The sequence below is a fragment of the Rhinolophus hipposideros genome (genome assembly GCF_964194185.1).
Source record: "Rhinolophus hipposideros genome assembly, chromosome: 9".
Classification (NCBI taxonomy): Eukaryota; Metazoa; Chordata; class Mammalia; order Chiroptera; family Rhinolophidae; genus Rhinolophus; species Rhinolophus hipposideros.
The window spans coordinates 14,024,551-14,050,040 of NC_138055.1; the positions used below are offsets into that span (position 1 = coordinate 14,024,551).

General features: G+C 37.1%; 1 protein-coding gene across 1 annotated transcript in view; it reads right to left on the reverse strand.

Annotated features, from left to right (window-relative positions):
• The window catches only part of POLR3B (RNA polymerase III subunit B), a 115,515-nt gene that overhangs the window by 65,980 nt on the left and 24,045 nt on the right, over positions 1 to 25,490 (reverse strand). The window contains exons 10-12 of the mRNA XM_081060968.1: positions 20,402 to 20,524; positions 15,028 to 15,147; positions 9,975 to 10,109 (exon numbers count right to left, since the gene is read on the reverse strand). Of these exons, the coding sequence (XP_080917094.1) occupies positions 9,975 to 10,109; positions 15,028 to 15,147; positions 20,402 to 20,524 (378 nt within the window). The remainder of the gene's footprint in view (positions 1 to 9,974; positions 10,110 to 15,027; positions 15,148 to 20,401; positions 20,525 to 25,490) is intronic.

Sequence of the window (25,490 nt, forward strand, 5' to 3'; positions counted from 1 at the left end):
TGATATCTGAGATATTGAAATGATTTGGCAACTCAGATTTCTTTGAACAACCCAACTGATGGAATGGGGGGAGTGGGAGAAGTTGAGGTGGGTACAGATAGAAAAGAATGACTTCTATTGATAATAATTAAAGCTGTATGATGGACATGTGGGCCCTAATTTTATTTTTAATATTTAATGTTAATTATTTTAATAGCTAATCCTAGTTTTGTATATGTTTAAAATTTTGTATATGTTTGAAGATTTTTTTTACTGAAAATTGACAGACTAATCCTAAACTTTATATGGAAAAGCTAAGACCCTAAAATAGCCAAGACATTCCTGAAAAGGTGAGTGAACTGAAGAATGCATAGATAAACTGACCCATGGGGTAGAACAAAGAGTCCAGACACAAACCCACACTTATATTAAAAGTTGTTATATGATAGAGGTGGCATTTCTGATCAGTGAGGAAATGAAAGACTATCCAATAAATGGTGCTGGGACAACTTGTAATTCATTTGAAAAACAAATGAAATTGGATTCCTTACTTCATTCCATACACAAAAACCCATTTCAGATGACTAAAGAACAAATACCAAAGGCATAAGTTTAAAATATAAAAGAGCACTATTTTAAAAAAAGTGTTAACAAAATTGATTACAATTAAAATTACACATTAAAAGATCCCATAAAGTTTAAAAAAATAAAAAGAATTCAGACTGGGAGAAGATATCAGCAACACATAACTGACAAAAAATCAGGATCCAACATACACAAAAAATCTTGAAACCAATAAGGAAAAGGCAACAACCCAAATGTCATTTCAAAGAAGGAAAAACAGAAATGGTCAATAAACATATGAAAAAGAGATTGAACCTCATTAGTAATAAAGAAAATGCAAATTAAGACCACAAAGAGACGCCACTTTACATCCACTAGATAGACAAAAATTTAAGTCTGATACTAAGTCACAGTATGGAGATCATCAGCAACTCACATACAATGCAACGTACAAATACTAGGGAAATTAGTTTAACATTCTCCAGTCCAACTAAAGATTTAACTTGACTCCCTGACGAGGCAATCCTATTTGTAGAAACTCTTGAATTGGGCACCAGAAGATGTAAGAATGTTAGTATTTTTTTAAAAAGGAAAATCATACAAAATCCTTGATTGGTAGAATGGATAAAGTGGTATTTATCATATATGTATCATATCTTTACACAATGGAATACAAAAATGAAAGTGAACTACAATGACATGCAATACAGATGAATCTTAAAAACAATGTTGAGTGAATAAAATAGCTGCAGAAAAATGTGTACAGTATGACTCTTTTTATAAAACTCAAAACAAGCAAAACTTACATTGTAATAAAATATTTTAAAATTAAATGATGTAATAAAAAATAAGTGCACAAATTCAAGATAGTGGGGAAAGGAAGAATAGAGTAAGGAAAAAGTATGTAAGTTAATAAAATGTTATTAATAATGGTCAATTGTTAAGAATTACATAAGCTGGGTAGTGGATTTGAGGGTTTAGTTGTATCCTTCATAACTTACATATTATGTAAGATTTTTATTTTTTTATTATTTTTTATTTTTTTTAAGGGGAACAGGACTTTATTGGGGAATAGTGTGTACTTCCAGGACTTTTTTCCAAGTCAAGTTGTTGTCCTTTCAATCTTAGTTGGGGAGGGTGACGTTCAGCTTCAAGTTGTTGTCCTTTCAGTCTTAGTTGTGGAGGGCGCAGCTCAGCTCCAGGTCCAGTTGCCGTTACTAGTTGCAGGGGGCACAGCCCACCTTGCAGAAGTCGAATCGGCAACCTTGTGGTTTAGAGGATGCACTCCAACCAATTGAGCCATCCTGGAGCTCAGAGGCAGCTCAGCTCAATGTGCCGTGTTCAATCTTAGTTGCAGAGAGCGGAGCCCACCATCCTTTGTGGGAGTCGAGGAATCCAACTGGCAACCTTGTGGTTGAGAGCCCACTGGCCCATGTGGGAATAGAAACGGCAGCCTTCGGAATTAGGAGCATGGAACTCTAACCGTCTGAGCCACCAGGCCAGCCCCCAAGATTTTTACTTTTAAAGTTAAAAATTATGTAATAAAAATTAAATATTTTACCATAGTGACATCTAAAACAGTGTAACCATGAAAAACAAATCAATGGGCTAGAATAATAAAAATAGACTAGGATGGTTGTTTCCAGAATTGGTGGAGTAGCTCCTATCAGATAGACTTGCCTGCTGATAATAATGATAAACTCTGGACAAATATTAAAACTATTTGAAGGCACTGGAGAATGTCCAAAAGCAGGCAGAAACAGGAGGAAAGCTGACACGTATCAAAAGTGAGTGGCACTGAATGCATTTCCTGTTTTTAAGGCTTTTCAATTAAGGGCAGGACACATTGTCAAGAAGGGTTCAAACTGCACTGAGAAGCGAAAACTCAGAGAGACCCGGTTTTACTGGATTGAAGAACCAGACGAGAAAGATCTGAGCCACTACAGTAGCTGGAAAGTGAGGGGAATTCACAAAAAGGAGAGAATCACAGAAGAATACCCCCCAACTATGTAGATAAACTGCCCAAATCTCTGGCTGACTCCTTGAACTGCACATTGAGACATGTGGCCCATGTCCCCCCACTGTTCCAAATCTGGGCAAAGGTTCTGCCTGCTTGGTCCAATAAAGAAAGTGCAGCTGTGACTTTTAAGACAAGGCCATTAAGGCGATGCAGGTTCTGCCTTGCTCATGGGAAACACTCATGCGGCGTCCTGGTCATTCTGATGCCACAACCCTGGAAGGGCCAGGTCCTCGCTGAGCCCAGCCTTCCAGCCCTCCCCACTCAGCTCCTGCAGACCACCACCAACGGACCTCCATCAACATACCACGCAAAACAGAAGAATCAAACAGCCATTTGTTGTAGGGGCTACAGCTATTTGTTGTAGCCCATTGACTCCTGACCCACTAAATTGTGAGATATAATGAAATGCTTGTCGTTTTAAGCCACTGTTTTGGGATAGCTTGCAAAGCAGCAGTAGATAACCAGAACACCATTTATATAAAGCTTGCAAAACTGAATAGGTGGGTTATTACAAGTAAATAGCAGGCATACTTCTTCAATGATCAAATATAATATTATAAATACTTAAATTCCCCTGCAAAATTGTTATTTTTCACCCCTTTGTAAGCATTTTATTTCCTTTAAAGAAAAAGGAAAAAGCTCAATATATTTGTAATCTAAGTAAACTAACAAAACAACAAAGTAATATGGGGGGGTAGATATTATATATATATATATATATATACTACTTATCTACTTAAAGAGGAATTCTGAAATTCAGTGTAATCTTATAAGCTAAAGATTTTCCAAATTCCATACTGACTATATTCTTGAATGTTTATTACCCACGGGTAGTTTTTTTGACTCATACTGAAGATACAAGTATATTCAAAGCAAATGAGTCTTCTCTTCTAGCTACTACTGAAGAAAGACTTTCCTAAGTGGAATATGATGTTACACTTTTCCCTTAAGTTAGAAACATCCTTCCACTTTTCTACTATATAAAATCAACTTTGCAGCTAGGAAAGCCAGGATCCTGAACTTGAATTTACCATGTCAGAAGTATTCTAAAAAGAAAACTTCCTCCTTTGAGGGCTTAATCCTTTCTTCCACTCAGACCCAGCAGTTTCACTCAAGGAAAGAAAGACTATGGGAATGGAAGCAGGTGCAGAGGGGTGAGAAGGATGCAGTCCATTTCAGCAACTTCCTGTGGAAACTGGCAAAAGGAACTTGAATAAGCATCCTGAACAGAAGCAAATGCCCTTAACTTAAACCACAAAAGCTCAGCTCTATTTTAATTAGTCCCTTACACTTTTATTAGACTTTTTGTGTCTCAAATTATGACAAAGTGTTTTTGAATCCAAGCTGAATTTCTTGTAGCCCCCTGATTCAAACACAAGGAAATGCCCCTGGTACTAAACAAGTAAAAAGAGCACACTCATTAGAACTGCCTCATTAATAAATTTTTCCACCCCGAAATTTTCAATTTAAGAGAAATCATGTTCTCCAGTTCACAGAGCAGTGAGACGCTACAAGGCCAAGTCACACAACAAGCCACATTATTTAGGTCAAGAGTGAAGTGGATAGAAGGGATGGAATGCTGGTGATAATATTCAATACCTTTCATTGCTAGTATGAGGCCTTGCAGCCTGCTTCAGACAGGAGCACGAAAGAGCACATTACTTGTACAGAAAAAATGCTGACAGCTCATCAATTGATTTTCAATGAAAATGCTAAAAAATTAATAAAGAAGTTAAGCTCTGAAATACAGTTTCACCAATTAGCTTAATGTCAGAGAATTCTAATTAGGCGTCTTGAGATTGCTATTTAGTGTTTAAGCCTTCCGAGTGCCAAATTCTCCTTTTCACACAAACTGGTTGCAAAATTAAAGACATTAGGCAGCCTTAATTACATTATCAGAACAGCTGGGATTAGGCAATCTCTGAAGTCAAGACGGCATTCTTTTGTCACAGGGTGGAAATCCCTGGCTTTCCAGGGTGCCGGATTTTGGTGCCGTTCCATATCTCACCCATACAAAGCAAGCTGCATTAGAAACAAAAATTTGCAGACAAAGAATAGAGTAATGCTCAGCAAATAATGAACATATTACTGAAAAAGAAAAGGTAGGTGAAAAGATTAAGCCTGAAATCGGTAGGTTTTACTAACACCTCTACTGGCGGCTGGCCGGCCAGACCTCAGGTGGCAGAAAGACTGAGGGAAAGCTCTGTGGACCCGCTTGGCCCGTGGATACAGCTCTGTTATCTAAAGCTGAAGCACATTTATGCTCCCTCATCCCTTGGGGTGTGAAATTAGCAGCTATTGTTTTTACATGATTTTGCAAACACAATGCCTTTTATGTCTTTACATTGTTTATAAAGCGATGTTTTCTTGCACATGGGAACTCTCTTTTTAATTTTAACTTTTTAAGCAACAGGATAGTTTCTCCTCTCCCATCTCCTGACATCATTAGTCTAAACAGCCAACTTTTTTTTTAATGGACTCATTTCACAGCATGATTTTTTCCAATTAGAAAACTGTAAACATTGGGCTTGATGGTGGTAGGGATACCCATAATCCCTTGAACAGTGGTCAATATGAAGGTGGCCAAAAACCCACCTGCTAGCATCAGCCATTAACCAAGCAGAACTTCCCAAGTATACAGACATTAATTTTTTTCCCCAAACCTAAAATTGCTATAAATTTTAAATTCCAGTTTTGAAAATTTTAGTTGTGGTAGTATCTACTGTTATCATCCCAATTACCATCATCTGTCACCTGAAATACTGCCATGGCCTCCTAATTGGTCCATTCCTGGCCTGTTTATCTCCGAATCAGAGCTTTCTAAACTGAAAATCAGGTTGCGTCACTTCTCTGATGAAAACTCTCCAATGGTTTTCCACTGCATGTAAAACGAAATCCGAACGCCTTCCATGGCCTACACACGAATTCCCCAATGCCACCTCTCACCACCCCACACGCCATGCGTGCCAGCCACACTGATCCTCTGCCAGTTCCCCCAACACCAGAACTGCCTGGGGTGTATGCCCTTGCTCGGGGCTCTTGCTGGAACGCACTTCCCAAGGGGGCATGAGACTGGCTTCTCCTCATTCGAGACTTAGCTGGAATGTGTGAAGGCTCAGCTTGAAATATACCATGTTCAAAGAGATCTTTCCTGACCATCCTAACACCCTTTCCCCAACAAACAGCCCAACTCTCTCTCTAATATTAGTCTGTCTTTGGTTTTCCATAGTGGAAACACTGTGACTATCTAACATTATCATATTTATTTAGTTGACTTGTTCGTTGTCTGTCTCCCCTACTAAACGCACACTCTTGAGAACAGGTGCCTCATAAAGCCTCTGTCACTACTGTATCTGGGTGCAGGGTACTTTATCCCGGGATGGAGAGATGAGTGTAACTGGTCCCTTCCCTCAATGCGCTTCCAGTCTAAAAGGGGAAAGAAGCATGCAGGTAAGACTTATGCAGTAATTCAACATATAAATAAAACCCTGAACAAAGTGCTATTGGCATTTGGAAGACAGAACAACTAACTACTCCTGGGGTTCACAGATGGCTTCAGAGAGGGAGACTCAAAGAATGAATGGGTAGGAGCTCCTCACTAAGGAGAGGGTGAGGAGAGATGAGGAAGTGTAGACTTTGGCAAGCGACACAACCCAAAGGCATGGCAGGATGAAGGAGCATCATGGTGTATTGGAGAAGATGTAAGTGGCTCGCCTTGGTGTGAGATCAGGCTAAAAAGAGGCACGGGGGGGCGGGGGGGCAAGATCATCAAGGACCCCAGGAGCCCTGCTGGAGTTTACACTTCGCTCTAAAGAGCAGTCAACTGTGTTTATGAATTCCACAGAGGGGTTCGAGGGAAGGGCAAGTAGGCAGAGCAACAAGCCCTTATACCCCACCTTGACAAGAGAGGCTCAACTTTTATCTGTTTTAATATTGGGATTTGAGTAAGAGTTCATGCTTTCAGAACCTCGAAACCCATATCTGAAGCTCAGGTCTGCTGGGGAATGCTCCTGGGAAGTGGACCTAATCTCACAGTAAATGTTCAGAAATCTATTAGGACTGCTTTCCACTAAGTGAACAGGCAGGCACCTGGCCAGAGCTTCCAGAACAGACAGATGGGAGGGGCAGCTAAGAATCAGAGAAGGCACGTGGATTCAAACATACTAGTGCTGTGTTCACTCTTGTGTTGGGACATGTGAATATTTGTTTTATAAGTCTTGAATACACAAACACACATATACATTACATGTAGTCTTATATGCATGAAGTTTTTCAAAACTAAAAAGCACAGCAGAAAAGCAGGCATGTCAATTTCTATAGCAACATTACACATTTAACTGATTAAATCCCTCCTGAAGTAAGAGGACTTGGCAGTAATGGTCATGCAACATTCACAGACATACTGCTTTGAATATCTCTTTCATACTAATGAAGACAAATTGTTCCTTTATATGATTTCTTCTAAAATTGCAAAGGCTGACTCCAAACTTGCCCCTGACAAAGAAGGCCCACAAAACTTAGCATAAATTCACACATAGGCCTCAATGTCTGCAAGCCAAGAGTTTCCAATAGTACAAGTTTAAAATGCCAGTTAATAAAGATACTTGTACACACATAAAGGTCTCTGGAAGGATAGAGGACAGGAAGGAAAAAGTAACTGTTACTGGGGAGGGGAACTAGGGAACTGGGTTAGATGGGAAGGGAGGTCAGAACTGGGAGAAAGACTCACTTTCATTGTCAAATTTCTTGTAATTGTTTGAAATTCTTTTTACTATGTTAATATGTCATTTTTGAAAAGCATTTTTACTGTATGATTTGTATTTTAATGTCTGCTATTTTATAATGCTTTATTTACTTTGACATTACTTATTAAAAAATCATAACAGTTTTTGTAAAAACTAAAAATACTTCTTTCAATTGGTAAGACAAATAACCAAGAGAATGGAAATGGAGCATCTTACAGCCCAGCCATGATGGGAAGAACTAAAAATAGTCAGCTGTTTGCTGCAAGGAGATAGGATTCAGAGGTTTACAGTCAAGTTTAACTTTAAAACAAAAACCAGAACACTCTTCAGATGAATAAAACAGAATCTAGCGTCTCCACAACTCATCATCCACAATGTCCATTAGGATACAATCCAAGATATTAGACACATGAAGCAACAGGAAAACATGACCCATACTCAAGAGAAAAGCTAATGAAGAGACTGATCCTAAAATGATGGAGATGTAAAAATTAGCAGATCAAGATTCTAAAGTAGCTATTAAAATTTAAGAATTTTGATGAAAATATTATTGTGAAGTCTCAGTAGAAAAAAAGAGATATAAAAATACCCAAATGAGGGCCGGCCCGGTGGCTCAGGCGGTTGGAGCTCTGTGCTCCTAACTCTGAAGGCTGCCGGTTCGATTCCCACATGGGCCAGTGGGCTCTCAACCACAAGGTTGCTGGTTCAACTCCTCAAGTTCCTCAAAGGATGGTGAGCTCTGACCCTGCAACTAAGATTGAACACGGCACCTTGAGCTGGGCTGCCGCTGAGCTCCCAGATGGCTCAGTTGATCGGAGTGCGTCCTTTCAACCATAAGGTTGCCTGTTCGACTCCCTCAAGGGATGGTGGGCTGCGCCCTCTGCAACTAGCAACGGCAACTGGACCTGGAGCTGAGCTGCGCCCTCCACAACTAAGACTGAAAGGACAACAACTTGAAGCTGAATGGCCCCCTCCACAACTAAAATTGAAAGGACAACAACTTGACTTGGAAAAGAGTCCTGGAAGTACGCAGCACTGTTCCCCAATAAAGTCTTGTTCCCCTTCCCCAATAAAAATCTTAAAAAAAAAACCCAAATGAAATTTCTAGAACTGAAAATATAATATCAAAACCAAAAAATTAATTGGATGACTGTAACAGCATATGAGAGATGACATAAGAAGTAAGTAAACCTGAAAGTAGATCAATCGAATTAGCCAATCTGAAGAACAGAATAAAATTGAAAAGAAAATTAACAGAGCCTCAATATCAATGGGCCTAACAGTATAACTGGAGTCCAAAGGAGAATAGAAAATAGTATAAAAAAGACAGTTGAAGAATTAAAGCCTGAAAATTGCTCAAATTTGGTGAAAGACATAAGTTTACAGATTAAGAACTTAGTGAACCCTAAGCAGGACAGCAACAGAAACTGCCACACCAAGGCACTTCTTTAAAACCAAAGATAAAGAGAAAATATCAACAGCAGCCAGGTCTATATTCTAGTGCTTTGATTTAAAAGCAATTTCTGATTTAAATGCTGAAACATGATGTTTTGAAGACTTTTAGATGCTTGCTACCCAGTTAAAAGGGGTACACAGTCTCAAAATAATATATAATTTATCAGTTAGACTTAAAATGAGATCAGAGACGTCTTCACGAACTCACTTCCGCTACGGTATCAAAAGTTGGGGCATTGTTTACTGTCTCTCTTTCTCTCAGTAGGCTATTAAAACTAAGAGAAAAGGGATCTTTCTACGTCTTATTCCCCCTGAATCTCCACTTCCTAGAACTGTGCCTGCCATATGACAGCAGTTTAATATTTGTTAACTGAGTAAATGATATTATTGAAAGTCATCATTTCATTTTCTACATTACATAGAATGAGGGTAAACATCTAAACAAAAGATATAATACAGGTAACATTAATAACATATTTAAAAAATTAAAATAAGAGTTTTCATAGTTAAAGAAATTCTTAAGAAATAGTAGGTCACGTGTGAAATGTTTATACCATATTTTGCTGTGTATAATGTGGTCCCATTATAATACGCACCCATGTTTTTGGCCCAAAGTTTCAGGGAGAAAAATTTTTTGTTTTAATTTTTTAATTCAAATTTTTATTTGTTTACATCTAGGTACTTGCTTTTTGTATTATAAAGGAATTTTAGTATTTATTTTTTAACATTTATGGTACAAGAAATTTTATGTAACAAATAATTATAAAACACAAGAACAGATACAAGGTGCAAGAAATTTTATGTACTGGTAACAAATTTATGATATTTACCCATGATAGAAAGCCAAGAACTCTTCGTCATTGCAAGTTCATCAAAAGTTTAAAAAAAAACGATTATCATATTCCAGGATATTATTTTGCATATGGATATCATTATTGATTTCTAGAGTTACACTTTTAACTCAGAAGCACAAATAAAAGAATTAAAAACATTTATAGAGATATGGAATTAGTACTACCCATGTATAATGCATATCCTTATTTTTCCCTCACAAATTTGGGCAAAAAAATTGCGCATTACACACGGCAAAATACGGTACTTCAAATATATGCAAACTATATTCCATTCAACTATCTCTTCCCCATCTAAAATTAATACCAAAATAATTTGTATTAAAGAAAACAATTTCACACATAAAATAATTAAATCACCTGTCCTGCCAACTCCAATCGCTTGTTACCATAATAGTCTCTGTCATCAACTTTATTATCTCCTTGGGCCAGAATCACTCTTCGCACCATCACTGCAGTGTAGATACATTTGGCTCGAAAATTGAATTCTTTAACCTGTAATTTAGAAATCACAGAACATTTCTGAGACAATGCACATTAAAATTTAAGGTGCCTTAAGAAAAGAACCACTGTTACAATATTTAAATAAAAAGATAATGAATTGTTGTGATTCTCTCTAGTCAAAGAAATTCAACTAGTCTATAAACTTTCCTGAGGTAAGATGATGAGTTTTCAACTTTGTACATTACCTGCGGCAGCTTTTCTTCAAAGATGACTACCATCAATTCCTTCCCTCCCTATGTTTCATGTCACTGCTTTCTTAAGAATCCATCACCTACTTTGTGCTGGCCTGCAAATTAGCAGTTTCCACTTTTCTCTCTTAATCCTGAAGTACCATGTGAGAAGTCCAGGACAATGCTGGGGCTGGAGGGGCTACTTGGAAAAGCGCTGAGGAGCCAGAGATATGTCTGAGGAAGCCATTTCGGATGTCCAGCCCAGTCAAGCTTTCCAATGACTCCAGCCTCCTCTGCTATCTGTCTGCGACTTCATGAGACCCAAGGTAAGAAACCCCATCTTTCACTGTTGAGCCCAGTCAAACCACAGAATCATGAGAGATAGCAATGAACAGTATCTTAAGCCATTTACTTTTGGAAATGTGTGGTATACAGAAAAAGATAACATGAATAGTACTAGAATACTGTCTGGCACTCAACTATCTACTGGATGAATGGATTGATGAATGAACCCACTGCAAATGTTCTCTTCAATCTTCTCTTGCAGGAACCCTGAAATCCATATGAATGAATCTGGATTCATTTAACTTACTGATTCATTTAACTTACTGACCCCATCAGTAAGTTAAATCAGAACTGGGTAAATAATTGCACTGGTTTGTCTGGGGGGGACAAAAATCTAAGAAAACTAGGTAAATCCTTTACATCCAAATGATGAGTTCCGAGAGTATGGGCTAAGCTTCTGCCAATTCTAAGGAATATTTTATACTTTTTTTCTGTAGAAGATTCATATTATAAAATTTGTTTTACTTTCCTTATTCATTGAGTAAGATCTCATTGAGAACCCATTGAGTTTATCATTATGACAGATTAATTCAGGGGATCTTGATTTAAAAAAACACATCAGCAACTATTCTCCTTCATATATTTTGTTGTTGCTGTTAAAGAATTACACTAAATAATATAGATCTTAGAAATTCTGTATGTATCTCAAAAAGTTCATTCTCCTTCAAAGAAAGTTTCATTTCTTTTCTAGGTCAATTTATTCTCTTCCTATTACTGAGAACTTTGGATGCCTTAAAAGAAATGTGTTAACTTGGAATGTGGTTAAAAAAAGAAGTAGCCCTAAAAGCTATTTTGTAACCTTGTACTCACAAAACAATCACATCAATAAGTAAGGCTGGAATAAATGTAGTTCTTTAAAAAGAAAATTCTCTTGTCTATCCTTAGACAAACAAACAAAAACTCTACAAAGACCCAATGTCTGGGCAGCTATAAGTAATTCACATTCTCAACTGATATTAATAGTTATAAAGGTGTATGGCTCTCCAGTTAGATCCATCTAATTTGCTTTTTTTCCCAATCTTAATGTGGCAAGTTACATCTAAAACATAACTCTTCTAGTTGTATTTACCTTCCTTGTTAATGAAAAAAATGAAGTAAATTTTCATTAACAAAATTTTCAATTTTAGCAAATTCCATTCCATATTTTCATTTTGCATAAATACTGGCAGATTCACCCAAAACATTTATAAGTAAATACAGGTATTTATAGCAGATGCCTACTGCACTTTACAAGGCACTTGAACCCTAACTCATTTCACCCACCCAACCCCCCCCCTTTTTAACTATTAGATTCTGAAAAGAAAACCCTAGGTTTAGAAAGTCAAGACCATATGATTTCACTGATATGTGGGTATGTAAAACTGAAAACAACAAAGAACAAGACAAACTACTGAAGAAATAAAACCTCATTGGCACAGACAATAAACAGTTTAGTGGTTACCAGAGGGTAAGAGGGGGGTGGTGGTAGATGAGGGTAAATGGGATCAAATATATGGTGATGGAAAGAGAACTGACTCTGGGTGGTGAACACACAATGCGATACATAGATGATGTAATACAGAACTGTACACCTGAAATCTATGTAACTTTACTAACAATCGTCATCCCAATAAAATTTAATAAAAAAAATGAGTTAATACTTAGCTCATTTTTCCTATTGATATGGAATAGGAACCCTCTAATCTAGTGGCTGACACCACTTTTTGGTACAAGGCCAACAGTTCAGATATCCCTTTGTGGGATGTTAACCATGAATTATCTGGAAGAGGGAAAGAAGACCTACCAAATGAGTTTGGTACACTGAAACAGAATTGCTGTCACCAAAACTCTGGAGTCCTTATACTATTACCTTGGAAAAAAGAGAGGTCTTAGGCATCTTGGGGAGACCCTGAGAGCAGTGGTTTTCAAATGTTAGTGAGGCTCCAAATCCCTGGAGGACTTGTTAGAACAGATGCTCAGCCCCACCCCTAGAGTGTCTGATTCAGTAGGTCTGACACAGAGTCCAAGAATTTCTCACAAGTTCCCAGGTGGTGCTGAAAGTACTAGCCTGAAAAATGCACTTGAAGACCCAGTGCCTCTGAGGAACGGAAAGGCCAGGCCAGGGCTCCAAGCCAAAGCCCTTGGAGGTCCCCCGGGGAATACCGAGTACCTGCTCACCTTTCTCCTTCTACGCACACATCCCAACCTCTGCTCTCCAAATCTAAGGCATTCAAGATCCACAATCCCGATTACTGTCATATCTTAACACTTAAATTAGTTAATATTTTCATTCGACTTTTAAACTCATTTTTAAGCAAGTTTTATTCTATACAATACCATAAAATCCCAAATATTACAAAAATGGATTTGGAATGCTAGTTGTATTTCTTCTAAAAAATGCATAATTATTTAAATAAAAGTGTCCCTGTATCACCTAAAATCATCTCTAACATCACACTTAGGTAAAAACTGTCCTAAAACATTTTGGAAAATGAAGGTCTTTTTCTGGTTTATCTATTCTGACTTTACACCTCACTGGATTATATATAACAAAACTTTAAAAATGGTAGTTTAGGCCCACAGCAATCATGTTACAGTGCTAATGTTTAGCTTTATCAATTTAAATAAATAAATGTCAGTATAGCCAGCATTCTAAGAGCTAAGGCTTTTTAGTTGACCAAAAGTTCTCTTCAGTTACCACAGCAAGATAAGTGAGGACCCTGATAGAAACTCTACAACCGTGCCAGAGAGCTGGGAAACCATGGAGCTTACATTTATCCTATCACCGTATCATTACAACGACCCTGTGAGGAAGTGGTATTAGTTTCACTGTGCAATGGGAAAACTGAAGCTTACCCAGCTTAACATTTGCCCAAAGTAAATCAGCCAGGGAGTAGGAAACCAGGACATGAACCCTGGAATCTCTGGCTCCAAAGCCCTTGTTGTTTCCATTCCTCAATTTTACACTTTGAGTTTTGTTGTTCCAATCATCCAAGTTTAAAATTCAGTTCAGACCCAGCTTTAGTATTAAGACTTCTCTAATTCTTTGAATTATATCAAGGACACACACAACGAAATGGCAGCCAAAAGGCAGGATCAGAGCCCTGCATTATCTGACTAACAAGGTGCTTCAAAATAAGAAAATCGAATCTGAATGCATTTAGGTGGTCACCATCCATTTCCACAGATCCCTCGAATTCCCATTATTTATAATCTCCCTGAAGGGAGAGTGTGCAACCCCTGAATTAGATCATTCATGAAGAGTACACATGGTAGCTCACTTAGAAAGCATAACATGCATATTAAATGGGAGCGGGGAAGGATGATTCTTGCCAATGTGCCAACACGGTCAATCGCTCTTTAATGATAAGTTAATAAAAAATAAGAAGGTGTGTTTTAGCTCTCTTTCTGACCACTAACCAGCCGGTGACGAGGCAAATCATCTAGCTTGTCTGGACCTGAGCATCTTCACTGTAACTGAAGGAGACTCGATGATGTTAACTCTAAAATTCTAGGACATGAACTCATCCAATACATTAAAAAGTATCGTAGTAACACAACAGAGAGATGTACTTAATGACACACAACTATACACTTAAAAATGGCAAATTTTCTGTTACATATATTTTATCACAATAAAAATAAATGTCCATATGTGCAAGGCACTGTAAACTTGTTTTAAATTATTTAAAAACATCCAAGACAAGGAAGTGAAAAGGTACAAACTTCCAATTATAAAATAAATGCCACCATGATGTAATGTACAGCGTGGCAATTATCGTAAATAACATTATAGTACATATTTGAAAGTTGTTGAAAGCAGATCTTAAAATTTCTCATTACAAGAAAAGAAAATCTGTAACTATGTATAGTTATGGATGTTAACCTGACTTACGGTGGTTATCATTTTGCAATATATGCAAATATAGAATCATTATGTTGTACACCTGAAACCAATACAATTCCGCATTTCAATTATACTTCAATAAAAAAAAATCTAAGACACCATCTCTGTCCTTTGAAACCACGAAATTTAGTAGCAGCATTAATATGTGCATGAATATAAAAAAAACTATAATTTTAGATTGAAAGAAGAACCACGAAAGAATAAACATGACGATGATGATCCAAATGCAGCTATGAAGTTGATGCAAAAGTAACTGAAGTTTTTGCAATTATTTTTAACCTTTTAAACCACAATTAATTTTGCACCAACCTAATAATATTCTCCGCGTACAAATAAACTGTTGACAATGGAAGATTATTTCCAGTGGGGCAGTCTGGTCCTATTTAGGATTCTCACTTTTCTTGAGGAACTAGACTTTAAATAATGTAAACTGGTAATCAAAAATTTTTACCAGAAATGTACCGACCCCACAATCTTCATTACTCACAGTTGCAAAGGTATTACTCACCGGTACATGGGTCAGAATAGTAGAAGCCAGGAGCTCTCTTGCTTCTTCTATTTTGGTTTTCTTTGGTCCGCCTCCCCACATCCTTTGCCTTCTTACTTTGTTCCCTATGTATTTTAATGCCTATAAAAGACAGAACATATTACAGTAATGTTTAATGGCATTATCAAAGAGAATTTATTAAGCACCTACCCATACATAACACTATAAGCAAAAAAGACAAGGACCCTGGTTATAGAGAAAGTTGCACTGGGCCTTGCCAAAAATCAACACTTGTTACGAATCAACGACAAACTAGTAGTATACACTATCTAATTATATACTATTCCCTTTTTATTTAATACTTTGTGTTCCTACTATAAAATTGACACATGATCATTGTAGGAAAATTAGAAAATAAAGATAAAAAATATAGAAAGAAGCCATCAATCTTCCTCAGAGAGAGGACCACAGTCTACAGTTAATATTTTGGGGCACTAAATTTGTCCCCTCAAAAAGGAAACACAGCACGTAAGACCTCTATCCTGAAAGCTACGAAACATTGCTGAGAGAAAACAAAACCTAAATAAACTGATGGTTATACCATTTTTGTATACTGGAACATTTAATAGTGCTAAGATGGTTTACTGTTAAAATTCTCTCCAAATTGACCAAGCGATGTATCATAATTGCTAATTATACTTCTCGCAGGCTTTAAAAAAAAAAAAAAACAGCAACAAAAAAACTGATTCTAAAATTTACATGGAAATGCAGAAGGCCTGAAATAGCTGAAACGATCCTGAAAAAGAAAAGCTGGAGGATTTACACTACCTGATTTCTCCTATAAAGCTACAGTAAAAGTGTGATACTCCGATAAGGATAGACAAATAATCACTGGAGGAGAAAAACAAGTCCAGAAATAAACCCACACTTCTATGGTCAATTTACGTTTGATAAAAGTGCCAAAGCAATTCAATGGGTAAGGTAAAGTCTTTTCAACAGTGTTGAAACAACTAAATATCCCTAAAGCAAAAAATTAAGCTGACCCTTACCTCACACCAAACAGAAAAATTAGTTTAAGATGGATTTTAGACTTAAACATAAAAACTAGAACTATAAAGGTTCTAGGAAAAAAGCATAGGAGAATCTGTTCATGCCATTGGGGTAAGCAAAAATTTCTTTAAACAGGGCACAGAAATCAATAACCATAAAAGACAGACAAACAAAAAAAAAAACCTCTTGATAATTAGATTTTACAAAAATTGAAGACTGCTCATCAAAAGACAGTTAAGATAATGAATAGAGAAGCAGTGGACTGGGAGAAGATACATGCAATACATAAATCTGACAAGGGATTTATATCCAGGATATTTTTTTAAAGGACTCAAATTCAATAATAAAAGGACAACTCAATAAGGAAAATGAGCAAAAGAGTTGGACAGACACTTCACAAAAGAAGTAAATAAGTACATGAAAAAGTGTTCAATCAACATCAGTAGTCATCTGGGAAATTAGGTTGGTGCAAAAGTAATTGCAGTTTAAAAGGCTAAAACTAATTGCAAAAACTGCAATTACTTTTGTACCAACCGAATAAAACCACAATGAGATACCACCAAACACTCACAAAAATGGCTGAAATAAAAAAGACTGAAACACCAAATGTTGGTAAGGAGGTGAAGCAATCAGAACTCCCATACACTGCTGGTAGGACTGCAAAATGGTATAATCATTTTGGAAAAAGGTTTGGCAGTTCAAACTTCATAAAAGTTATACACACAACTGTTCTTTGATCCAACAATTCTATTCCTAGGTATTTATCCAAGAGAAATACTAACCTGTCCAGACAAAGACTTATATAGGAATGCTTATAACAGCATTGTTCATAACAGCTAAAAAGTGGAACACAACAAATGTCCATCAACAAGAAAAGATAAATTGGTATATTCATACAATGGAATACTACTCAGCAATAAAAAGAAAACAAACTATATGGATAAAAGACATAAAAAGGAACAACTTGGATGAATCTCAGACAGTATGATCAGCCAAAAGAAGTATATTCTGCATAAAGTATAAAAAGACACAAAAATGTATATTCTGCATAATTTCATATATAATCGTGTTTCCCCGAAAATAAGACCTAGCCAGACCATCAACTCTAACGTGTCTTTTGCAGCAAAAATTAATATAAGACCCGGTCCTATGTTATATTATATAAGACCGGGTCTTACGTTATATTACATTAGACCGGGTCTTATATTACATTAGACCCAGTCTTATAATATATAAGATCCGGCCTTATATTATATTAAAATAAGACCTGGTCTTTTATTAATTTTTGCTCCAAAAGACGCATTAGAGCTGATGGTCTGGCTAAGCCTTATTTTCGGGGAAACACGGTATAAAGTACTAGAACAGGCAAAACTAACATATGGTGAAAAAATCAAAACAGTGGAGGAAAACAAAAATCAGAGGATGGAGGTGAAAACTGACTAGGAAGGGGCATGAGGAATTTTCTAGGATAATGGAAATATTTTATATTTTACAAAAATTATATAATTAGGATTTGCACATTCCACTGTATATAAATTTTACCTAAAAAAATGAAGAACTAAAACTAATCAAGTAATAAGTGAGCAGTGTAACTTAGAGATTTAGATGAAACAAGAAGGGCAAAGGTTCATAAAGTTGAAGCTGGGTGACAGTACATGAGGGTTCATAATACTATTCTGTATACTTTGTATATGTTAAAATTTTTCCATAATAAAGTTTTTGAAGAAGAGAATTATGTGGTTCTTACTACTTGTAACAGCAATGAATGCATTTTTTTTTTTTACTAGCTTTCAGTTAGTCAGAAAAAAGGGCTGCGATCCCTGATTCTATATCCTAAAATTCCTGTCCCCAATTACATGCCTGGGATATTTATTTTCCAAGCTTCAAAACCTAGGTATCACTTCCTCTTTGAAGTCTTTCCTAACCCCACTCCTTGTTCTCTGCTATTTTAAGTCCTTGTGTATAATGAACGAATACTTTCATTAGTACTCAGATCACACTGTTTTCACTGTCTATTGACATATTGTCTCTCCTCCCAAACGTTGTCATCTTTTTCTTTGATTCCTGATGACTAAATATAATGCCTGGAAATGAATGGAAGTCCTCTGTGATAAGACTCAGACGTCAAACCTAGGATCTTCCTTATGAAAAGGCCATTAGAGCACAAGCTAAACTCAGACCCTGAAAACACATGCTGTAGTTCCCTAGCAGTAAGTAGTAACTAAGGAACTGATTAAAGCAACTCAGAAACTGGGGGAAACCATGAAGAGATAGGCGGTTCGGTTTTTTTCTACACTGAACTGTTTTCACTGAATTTTGGTCCTCTAATTCCCCTAGGAATGAGGCTAAGGATTCTTCACTTCTTTGAGGAAGAAATAGAGGAATACAGGGGGACCTGGTATGCCTTCTGATGTAACATTAAAATACCTAATAATGTCAGGCTTTCATAGTGTGAGGGCTGAGATAAGAGCCCAGTCTGTTCATGCTAGGCCAAGATGACAGCCCTAGTACATCCTGCCCTCCCAAAATGGGAAGCAGTGATTTCTTCTCTATATACCAGAGCCCTTGGCAACGATGATGTAAAAGGTACATGACCAATATACAGCAAAAGGCTTGTAAGCAGAAGAAATGGGAGAGACTAAAAAGGCAGGCATTAAAAACAAAACACTGGCTTTAGGCAATCCACTAAAATGCCATGTCATCAAAAGTTCTATTACATAAGATACAGTTTACTTGCTACATTTTCATTTAGAATAAAAAAATATATTCATGTTGCCCTAATTCATAATATATTTTCAACGTATCAACCATTTTAGATTGGGTCGGCCTCTGCAACCTTTTATTGTTGGAAATAATCAATCCAGGCTTTAATCCAGCATATAGAATACAAGCCATTTCAAACTTCCTATTGGTTTTCCTCATATTCAGAACATTTGTCTTTCTTATGTTAGTTAACTAACTGTATATTCTCATCTTTCAAACGAACTTCTCTAATTCAGTCAGCTAAAATTTTGTCAGTACGTATGTAAGAGAAACAATTAGCTGCTGCTCAAAGAGCTTTATCTGACCAACGATGATGCTTGTAAGAAAATGAATAATGAATCTCATTGAATCCATTAAGGTAAACTTCCAAGGCATTATATAGCTTTAAAGGATAGACTGTGCTTCCCAAAATTGAGCCAGTTCCTGGGTATTTCTTAACACTTTTCATATTCTTGGAACCCTTGGATAACATAATTTCAATTGCAACAAAGATTCATGCTCACTAAATAGTTCATTTTCAATAAAGACCAAAAATAGAACCTCGTAAATCCAAACAACATTTCCTGATGCTGCCTGCCCAATAACTAGAGCTGACTATTAATTAAGTGCAGAAAAGGAGGAAGGCAGTGATGAAAATAACCCTTATTGATTTGTGCTTTGGAATTAGGTATGCATACATAGGACAATAACCTTCCTAAATGTTCAGCTTAGTCTATGACAATATCACAACAGGTTTGATTTTTCAGAACACACACTAACAGATATAAGTGGGCAAATGTTATCTTTACAAGCCTCCTAGGTGACAAGAAAAAAGCAGCCTGGAATTTATACTTGTTGTCCGTAACCCACAGCATTGCCTAATGCACATGTGGATAAATAAGAGCTCTATTGTGCCTCTATAGTAGGGAGTTCCCACCTCCTCCCAGGATGGCTCTAAGGAATGTCACCACTGATGTCCACTCAGCAAAGCCCTTTACAGATGTGGGACTAAAAGTCCTAAGTATAGCTGTTATTTATCTTAAGCATGTGTAGCTCCCTATTTTCATCTTTGAGTCTTGCCCTAACATCCCCAGGTTCCAACTGGGACTGCCTCAGCAGGCCAGTGAGGGCTCTGCAGTGGTCCTGCTGGTAACACTGGGAATTCAGGAAAAGGGATGGAGACCACATACAACTGAATGCCAAAAGCAACTGGAGACAGGGAGTAGAAAGCAGTATTAGAGGGACATGCACGACACACACACACACACCCTTCTACACTAGAGTTCTGTAGTTTTAAAAAATATATATCACTCAGGCAAATAAGGAAAAAGAGAGTACTTGCTGTCATATCAGAACAAAAGCCTTGTGGCCACATCTCCCCCTTCTAAGTTAGACACCATAAGGTGACGATCTGTCTAGACTCACTCCTTCCTCCAATCGCCACCAAAATGAGTCAGAGAAGCTTCTCTACCACTCCTCCCATCACCCTAACACCCCTCCCAAACCTACACCCCAAAAAGTCATGACACCCGATGCTTTATCAATGAACGGCACTAAATCCCCAATTCCTTTTCGTAGCATAAGACAACATGAAAAGACACACCTGCATCTGTGTGAAAATCTGAGCTTTCTGGCACTCTTCCAAACTAGGCCCAAATGCAGCCATCACGTGCTCCTCTGTTCCAATCATCTGCACAATTTCCTGGTCACTCTCAACACCCATGGCCTAGGAAGGAAAGAAAAGATAGAAAGAGTGTTGGCTTTGTGTTAACTCACTGACATTTGCTTATGCTAATTTGGCATTGTTTGTGGGTATTACTTCTAAGCAAAAGCTAGCTCTTTTCTCAGAAACGGTGCCATCTGGCATTGGCAGCCATAGCCCAAGCTGCAGAAGAACCTGAAACAGAAATTTTGATTAGGAAGAGGAAAATAAACATTCTCAAGCACTTTTTGCAATGGGTACTATCTTCTAAAATGTATATATATCCTATGAGTTTCATCATGAAAAAGGAGGCAGGGAGGCATAGTGAACCCTGGTCACAATTACAAACTGAAAAAAAAAAAAAAAGAAACCAACAGCCAAAGAGCAGTAAATCAGAAAATGTGCATTGCTGACAATAAACAGAACCCCAATTAATTTTGTCAAAAGACTAATTTTTCTGAGACTTGTCAAATTCTTCACATTCAGGCTAAAAGAATTTTTCCTAAAGGAAGTTTTACTTCACTGTTCTAGAGATCTCAAGCTATACTTTATGCAGGTTTTAAAAGAGAGCTCTTAAAAACTAAGAACACACTTAACAGGTTTGAGAAACCTACTTAAGTGTTTCAAGGTGCCAGCAGGCAACGCAGGTCTTTGTAGATTCCATATGGTGCGAAGGCTCACTCCTTCACACATTTGCCTGGAATTCTGCCATATCAAGAAATAGAGCATAATCGCTCTATTTGGCAGAGAAATAATCTGCTTCTTAGAAGTTAGGGGAAAAGTTATGTTTGCATTAAAATTCCTCCTTTAGCCATGCAGAGAAAATAGAACCAGGGCTAGCTGTCTTGTTAGGCTTTGATGCTCTGATTCTCAGTTCTCCTCTGCACACACGAGAGAGAGAAAGGTTACACAAAATCTCCAGTTCCAAAGCAGATCTTCAAGAACAGCGTCCTGAGGACACAGGGAGTGTCAAAGAATTGGTGAACATTTTTTAAACCACCACCGTTGGCCTAAAAGGGGCACAGCATACATTTAAAGTTTATGTCCGATCCTAAAGGAGCCAAGTCAAATTTACAGAATGCAGACTAAAATTCAAAGGTAGCATTGTAGAATTTTGAACTGGAAGGGACCTTGTTAGAGAAATGAAAAAACTGAGGTGGAAGAGGTGACATGATAATAGTGGTTATAAGGTCTGTTGCTGACATTATGTTAAAAAATACATACATTCATTAGAACACTTAGCCTTTCATGGATTAAAGGAGAACAATCCTAAAAAATTATCAGTCCCAATTTTGAAACGAATGAAAGAAAACTATTCTTCGATCAAGCACACTGAGTTGCATTTACTCTGATGGTGATGGCATATATGTAGAACTGTCTACATTTTCTCCTTGTTCTGTAAGTAGCCAGTCACAATTATCAGAAGATGATATTTCTCTGTGAAAAGCTAATTAGAATGTAAGTTAACTTTTACCTGTCAATTTCTCAAAATAATGTTATGTGGGTTTCAATGGAATCAAAATATAAGAGAAACAATACAATACTAAGGCAACTAATTTGCAGTGGGATCTAAGCACCTGTCTCTAATATCTCTGACATAAAACTTTGTGACCAATGCACTTCACTTCTCAGAGGAAAGCCCAAACACTAAAAGAGATCTACGTGGGACAGACACTAAACAAAGCATGCAAAATGAAGGAAGAGAACACGGTCTCACCAAGACAGAAATAGAATCCAAGAGCTGAAATGGCAGTAGCTTTCTGGGATCAGCCCCTTTTCTTTAGGCACGTAAACATCTAAATCATCTGAACTAAAGGACAGCTATGTTATTTTAATAATTAATTTTTTTAAAGATTTTATTGGGGTAGGGGAACAAGATTTTATTGGGGAACAGTGTGTACTTCCAGGACTTTTTTCCAAGTCAAGTTGTCCTTTCAATCTCAGTTGTGGAGGGTGCCATTCAGCTTCAAGTTGTTGTCCTTTCAGTCTTAGTTGTGGAGGGCGCAGCTCAGCTCCAGGTCCAGTTGCCGTTGTTAGTTGCAGGGGGTGCAGCCCACCATCCCTTGTGGGAGTCGAACCGGCAACCTTGTGGTTGAGAGGACGCGCTGCAACCAACTGAGCCATCCGGGAGGCAGCTCAGCTCAAGGTGCCGTGTTCAATCTTAGTTGCAGGGGGCGGAACCCACCATCCCTTGTGGGACTCAACGAATTGAACTGGCAACCTTGTGGTTGAGAGCCCACTGTCCCATGTGGGTGGGAATCGAACTGGAGTTAGGAGCATGGAGCTCTAAAAGCCTGAGCCACCGGGCCGGCCCCTAATAATTTTTAGTTCAGTAATCTCCAAGTGAAAACAAACTATATACTTGATTGTCTATTTTGGTGCTTAATAATAAGTCCATCCTCATTTAACATATGGATTGCCCCTTCAAGTTGGCCTGATGCTGAATCTAAGCAGTAATTTTGTAATTGAATAAAACTACTTAGATCCATGGCATAACATGGATCTAAGTAGACTACTCAGGCCTTCCAAATATTTCTAAACTACGAAGCAAAGATATGCCAAGCACATGGTAAATGACACTGTATGTGCAGAAAGAATGATCAGTGGCAAAGCTTTCCTCTAAAAGAACTCCTCTTCTTACATCTGAAATACACTGACATACAGGGTGATAACTCAGTCAGGTTATCCTCAAAAGCACTCAAGCGCCAAAGACTGAACTGACTTTATGACTATTTAGCCTTCAGAAGTCACAGCTACAAATAAATGACATATTACTATGGAAACGACAGCAAAATGCCTAACCATTTTGCTTTACAGACATAATTTAGACATCTGAAAACGAGCTTTCTATGGAGCTCTTTGTACTCTAGATATCTGCAGTCATTTCACCTAATTTAAGTCAAAAATGAATGCCATATAATAACCTTATGAAAAAATAGCAGAGACAATACATTGCAGCAGAAGGTTGCCAGTCTAGCAATCAGCAATATGAATAAAAATCAGGGACTGTGTTCTTTAAAAAGTGGCATGAAGTCTTCTTGGATATCTACTAAGTGTGACTAAAAGTGTGACTTTTAAAGACAGGAAGAAGAATACTAATGAGCAGAAGAGAATGATATGCAGGATAATGGTGATATGCTGAAATATATTATGTGAAGGAAGGAAAGGAGATAACTTCTTAAAACATCTAATACTCGGAAATTTCTAATTTTTCTCTAAAGTAGACAGAAGTCAACTTACTATTATCAAAAGGAGTCCTAGCAGATAATACAAGAACTGTGATGGCCCCTTTAACTTTGTAATTTTATTTTCTTTAAAGATCGAAAATTTCAATATAAGATGTATTCCAAGAAACAATGACCAGCACCCTTGAAATTTTCAGACTGCAAAACCTTTCAGACTGCAAAACCTTTCAGACTGCAGATGCCATCATAGCACAACTGCTGAATACTTTGGAATACAAAATGTAAAGTGGGGGAGATTCATGGGCAGAAGAACCTTTGTAATGATTCAAGTCCATAAATAAGGCTGATCTAAGTCTTAAAAGCTTTATCCATCATATTTAGACTCAGTGTGGACTCTGGAAACCCTGCTGTTTCTGTCACTTTTAGCCAACTGTTGGTTACAATCAACAACCATCAAGTCCTAATGACTGTCCAGGTCTGTGTTAAGGCCACACAACTCAAAAAGCGAATTAATACGACTTTTCTGGTATACCAGTTTATTTTCCTGGGCTTCTGATACTAAATGTGTAGAGAACTAGAAAAGAGAAAGAACATCCTCTTTCCAAAGCCATCTTAGTTTTCAAAACATACATGATCTCATTTGCTCTTCACCCTCTTCGGGGAAATTCTCATTTTTAAGTGAATTACCCAAGACCCAAAGAGAGATTGGGAAATGTGCCCAAGAACAAGAGCTAGTAGAAAAGCTGGAATTCAATCTAGAATCTGTCTGATTCTTAGCTATCTAATATCATCAGGTTATTAAAACATTCCTATAGAGGGAGACCCAGAAAAGTGACTGAAATTTGAACTGAATATTTAAACTGAAAATTTAAAAATATTTATTTTAATTCTGATACACTGCTCACTAGAATGTAATGGATACATTTCAGGAGGAAAATGTGACATGTACCAAATTTTTAAGAAACGTAATTCTACTCCCAGGAATTCTCACAAAATCATCAACAACATACACAAACATCACATGTCTAAGGACACCCAGGTTTGTGTGTAAGAGTGAAACCTTGGGGGGAAAAAAATGACACCTAAATGTCCCACTCGGACAAGAGAATGGGTTAAACCGATGGTATCAAACATATGCAATTTCTATATAATTACTGTAAGTCGTGTAGATTCTTATTTACTGACATGGAAAACTATTCATAATTCACTGTCAAGTGAAAAAAAATTTGATGTGTATATCACAAAAGCAAAGGAAACAAAAGATCTGGAAAAATATATCCAAAAATGAGATTTTACTTTTCAGTGGCTTTCTAAATTTTTATAATGCAAGGAATGTTTTTATAATCAGAAAAGGAGAAGCTTGAAATCTCAACTACTGGTTACATGAAAAAATGCACATTGTTAATTAACAGCACATTATAAAAAGGATCTACATCAGCTATAGATATATACGTTTATAACATAAATATTAAACAAATTTGACAGAAGAAACTGTCCTATCAAACTTTTGTCACCTACCCAAAAAACAAAGTTAATAAAGGTTTTATGATTTTAATGCATGTGTCTGGTGATGCATTTTCATGAGAGTGAGATAAGATTATATGCATTATAAGTAATTTATAATTTCTGGACTAAGGAACGCAGTCCTGTCCATCTTCAAGCATCAAAATCCTTCAGAAAAGTCCTTTTGATGCGTGGGAGCATACTGCCCTCTGCTGGAGATGTAATTTTACATAGATAAAACTTTCTTTACTAAACACCACTGTGTAGGTACACAAGACACCGCATTGGGTACTGTGGGATCC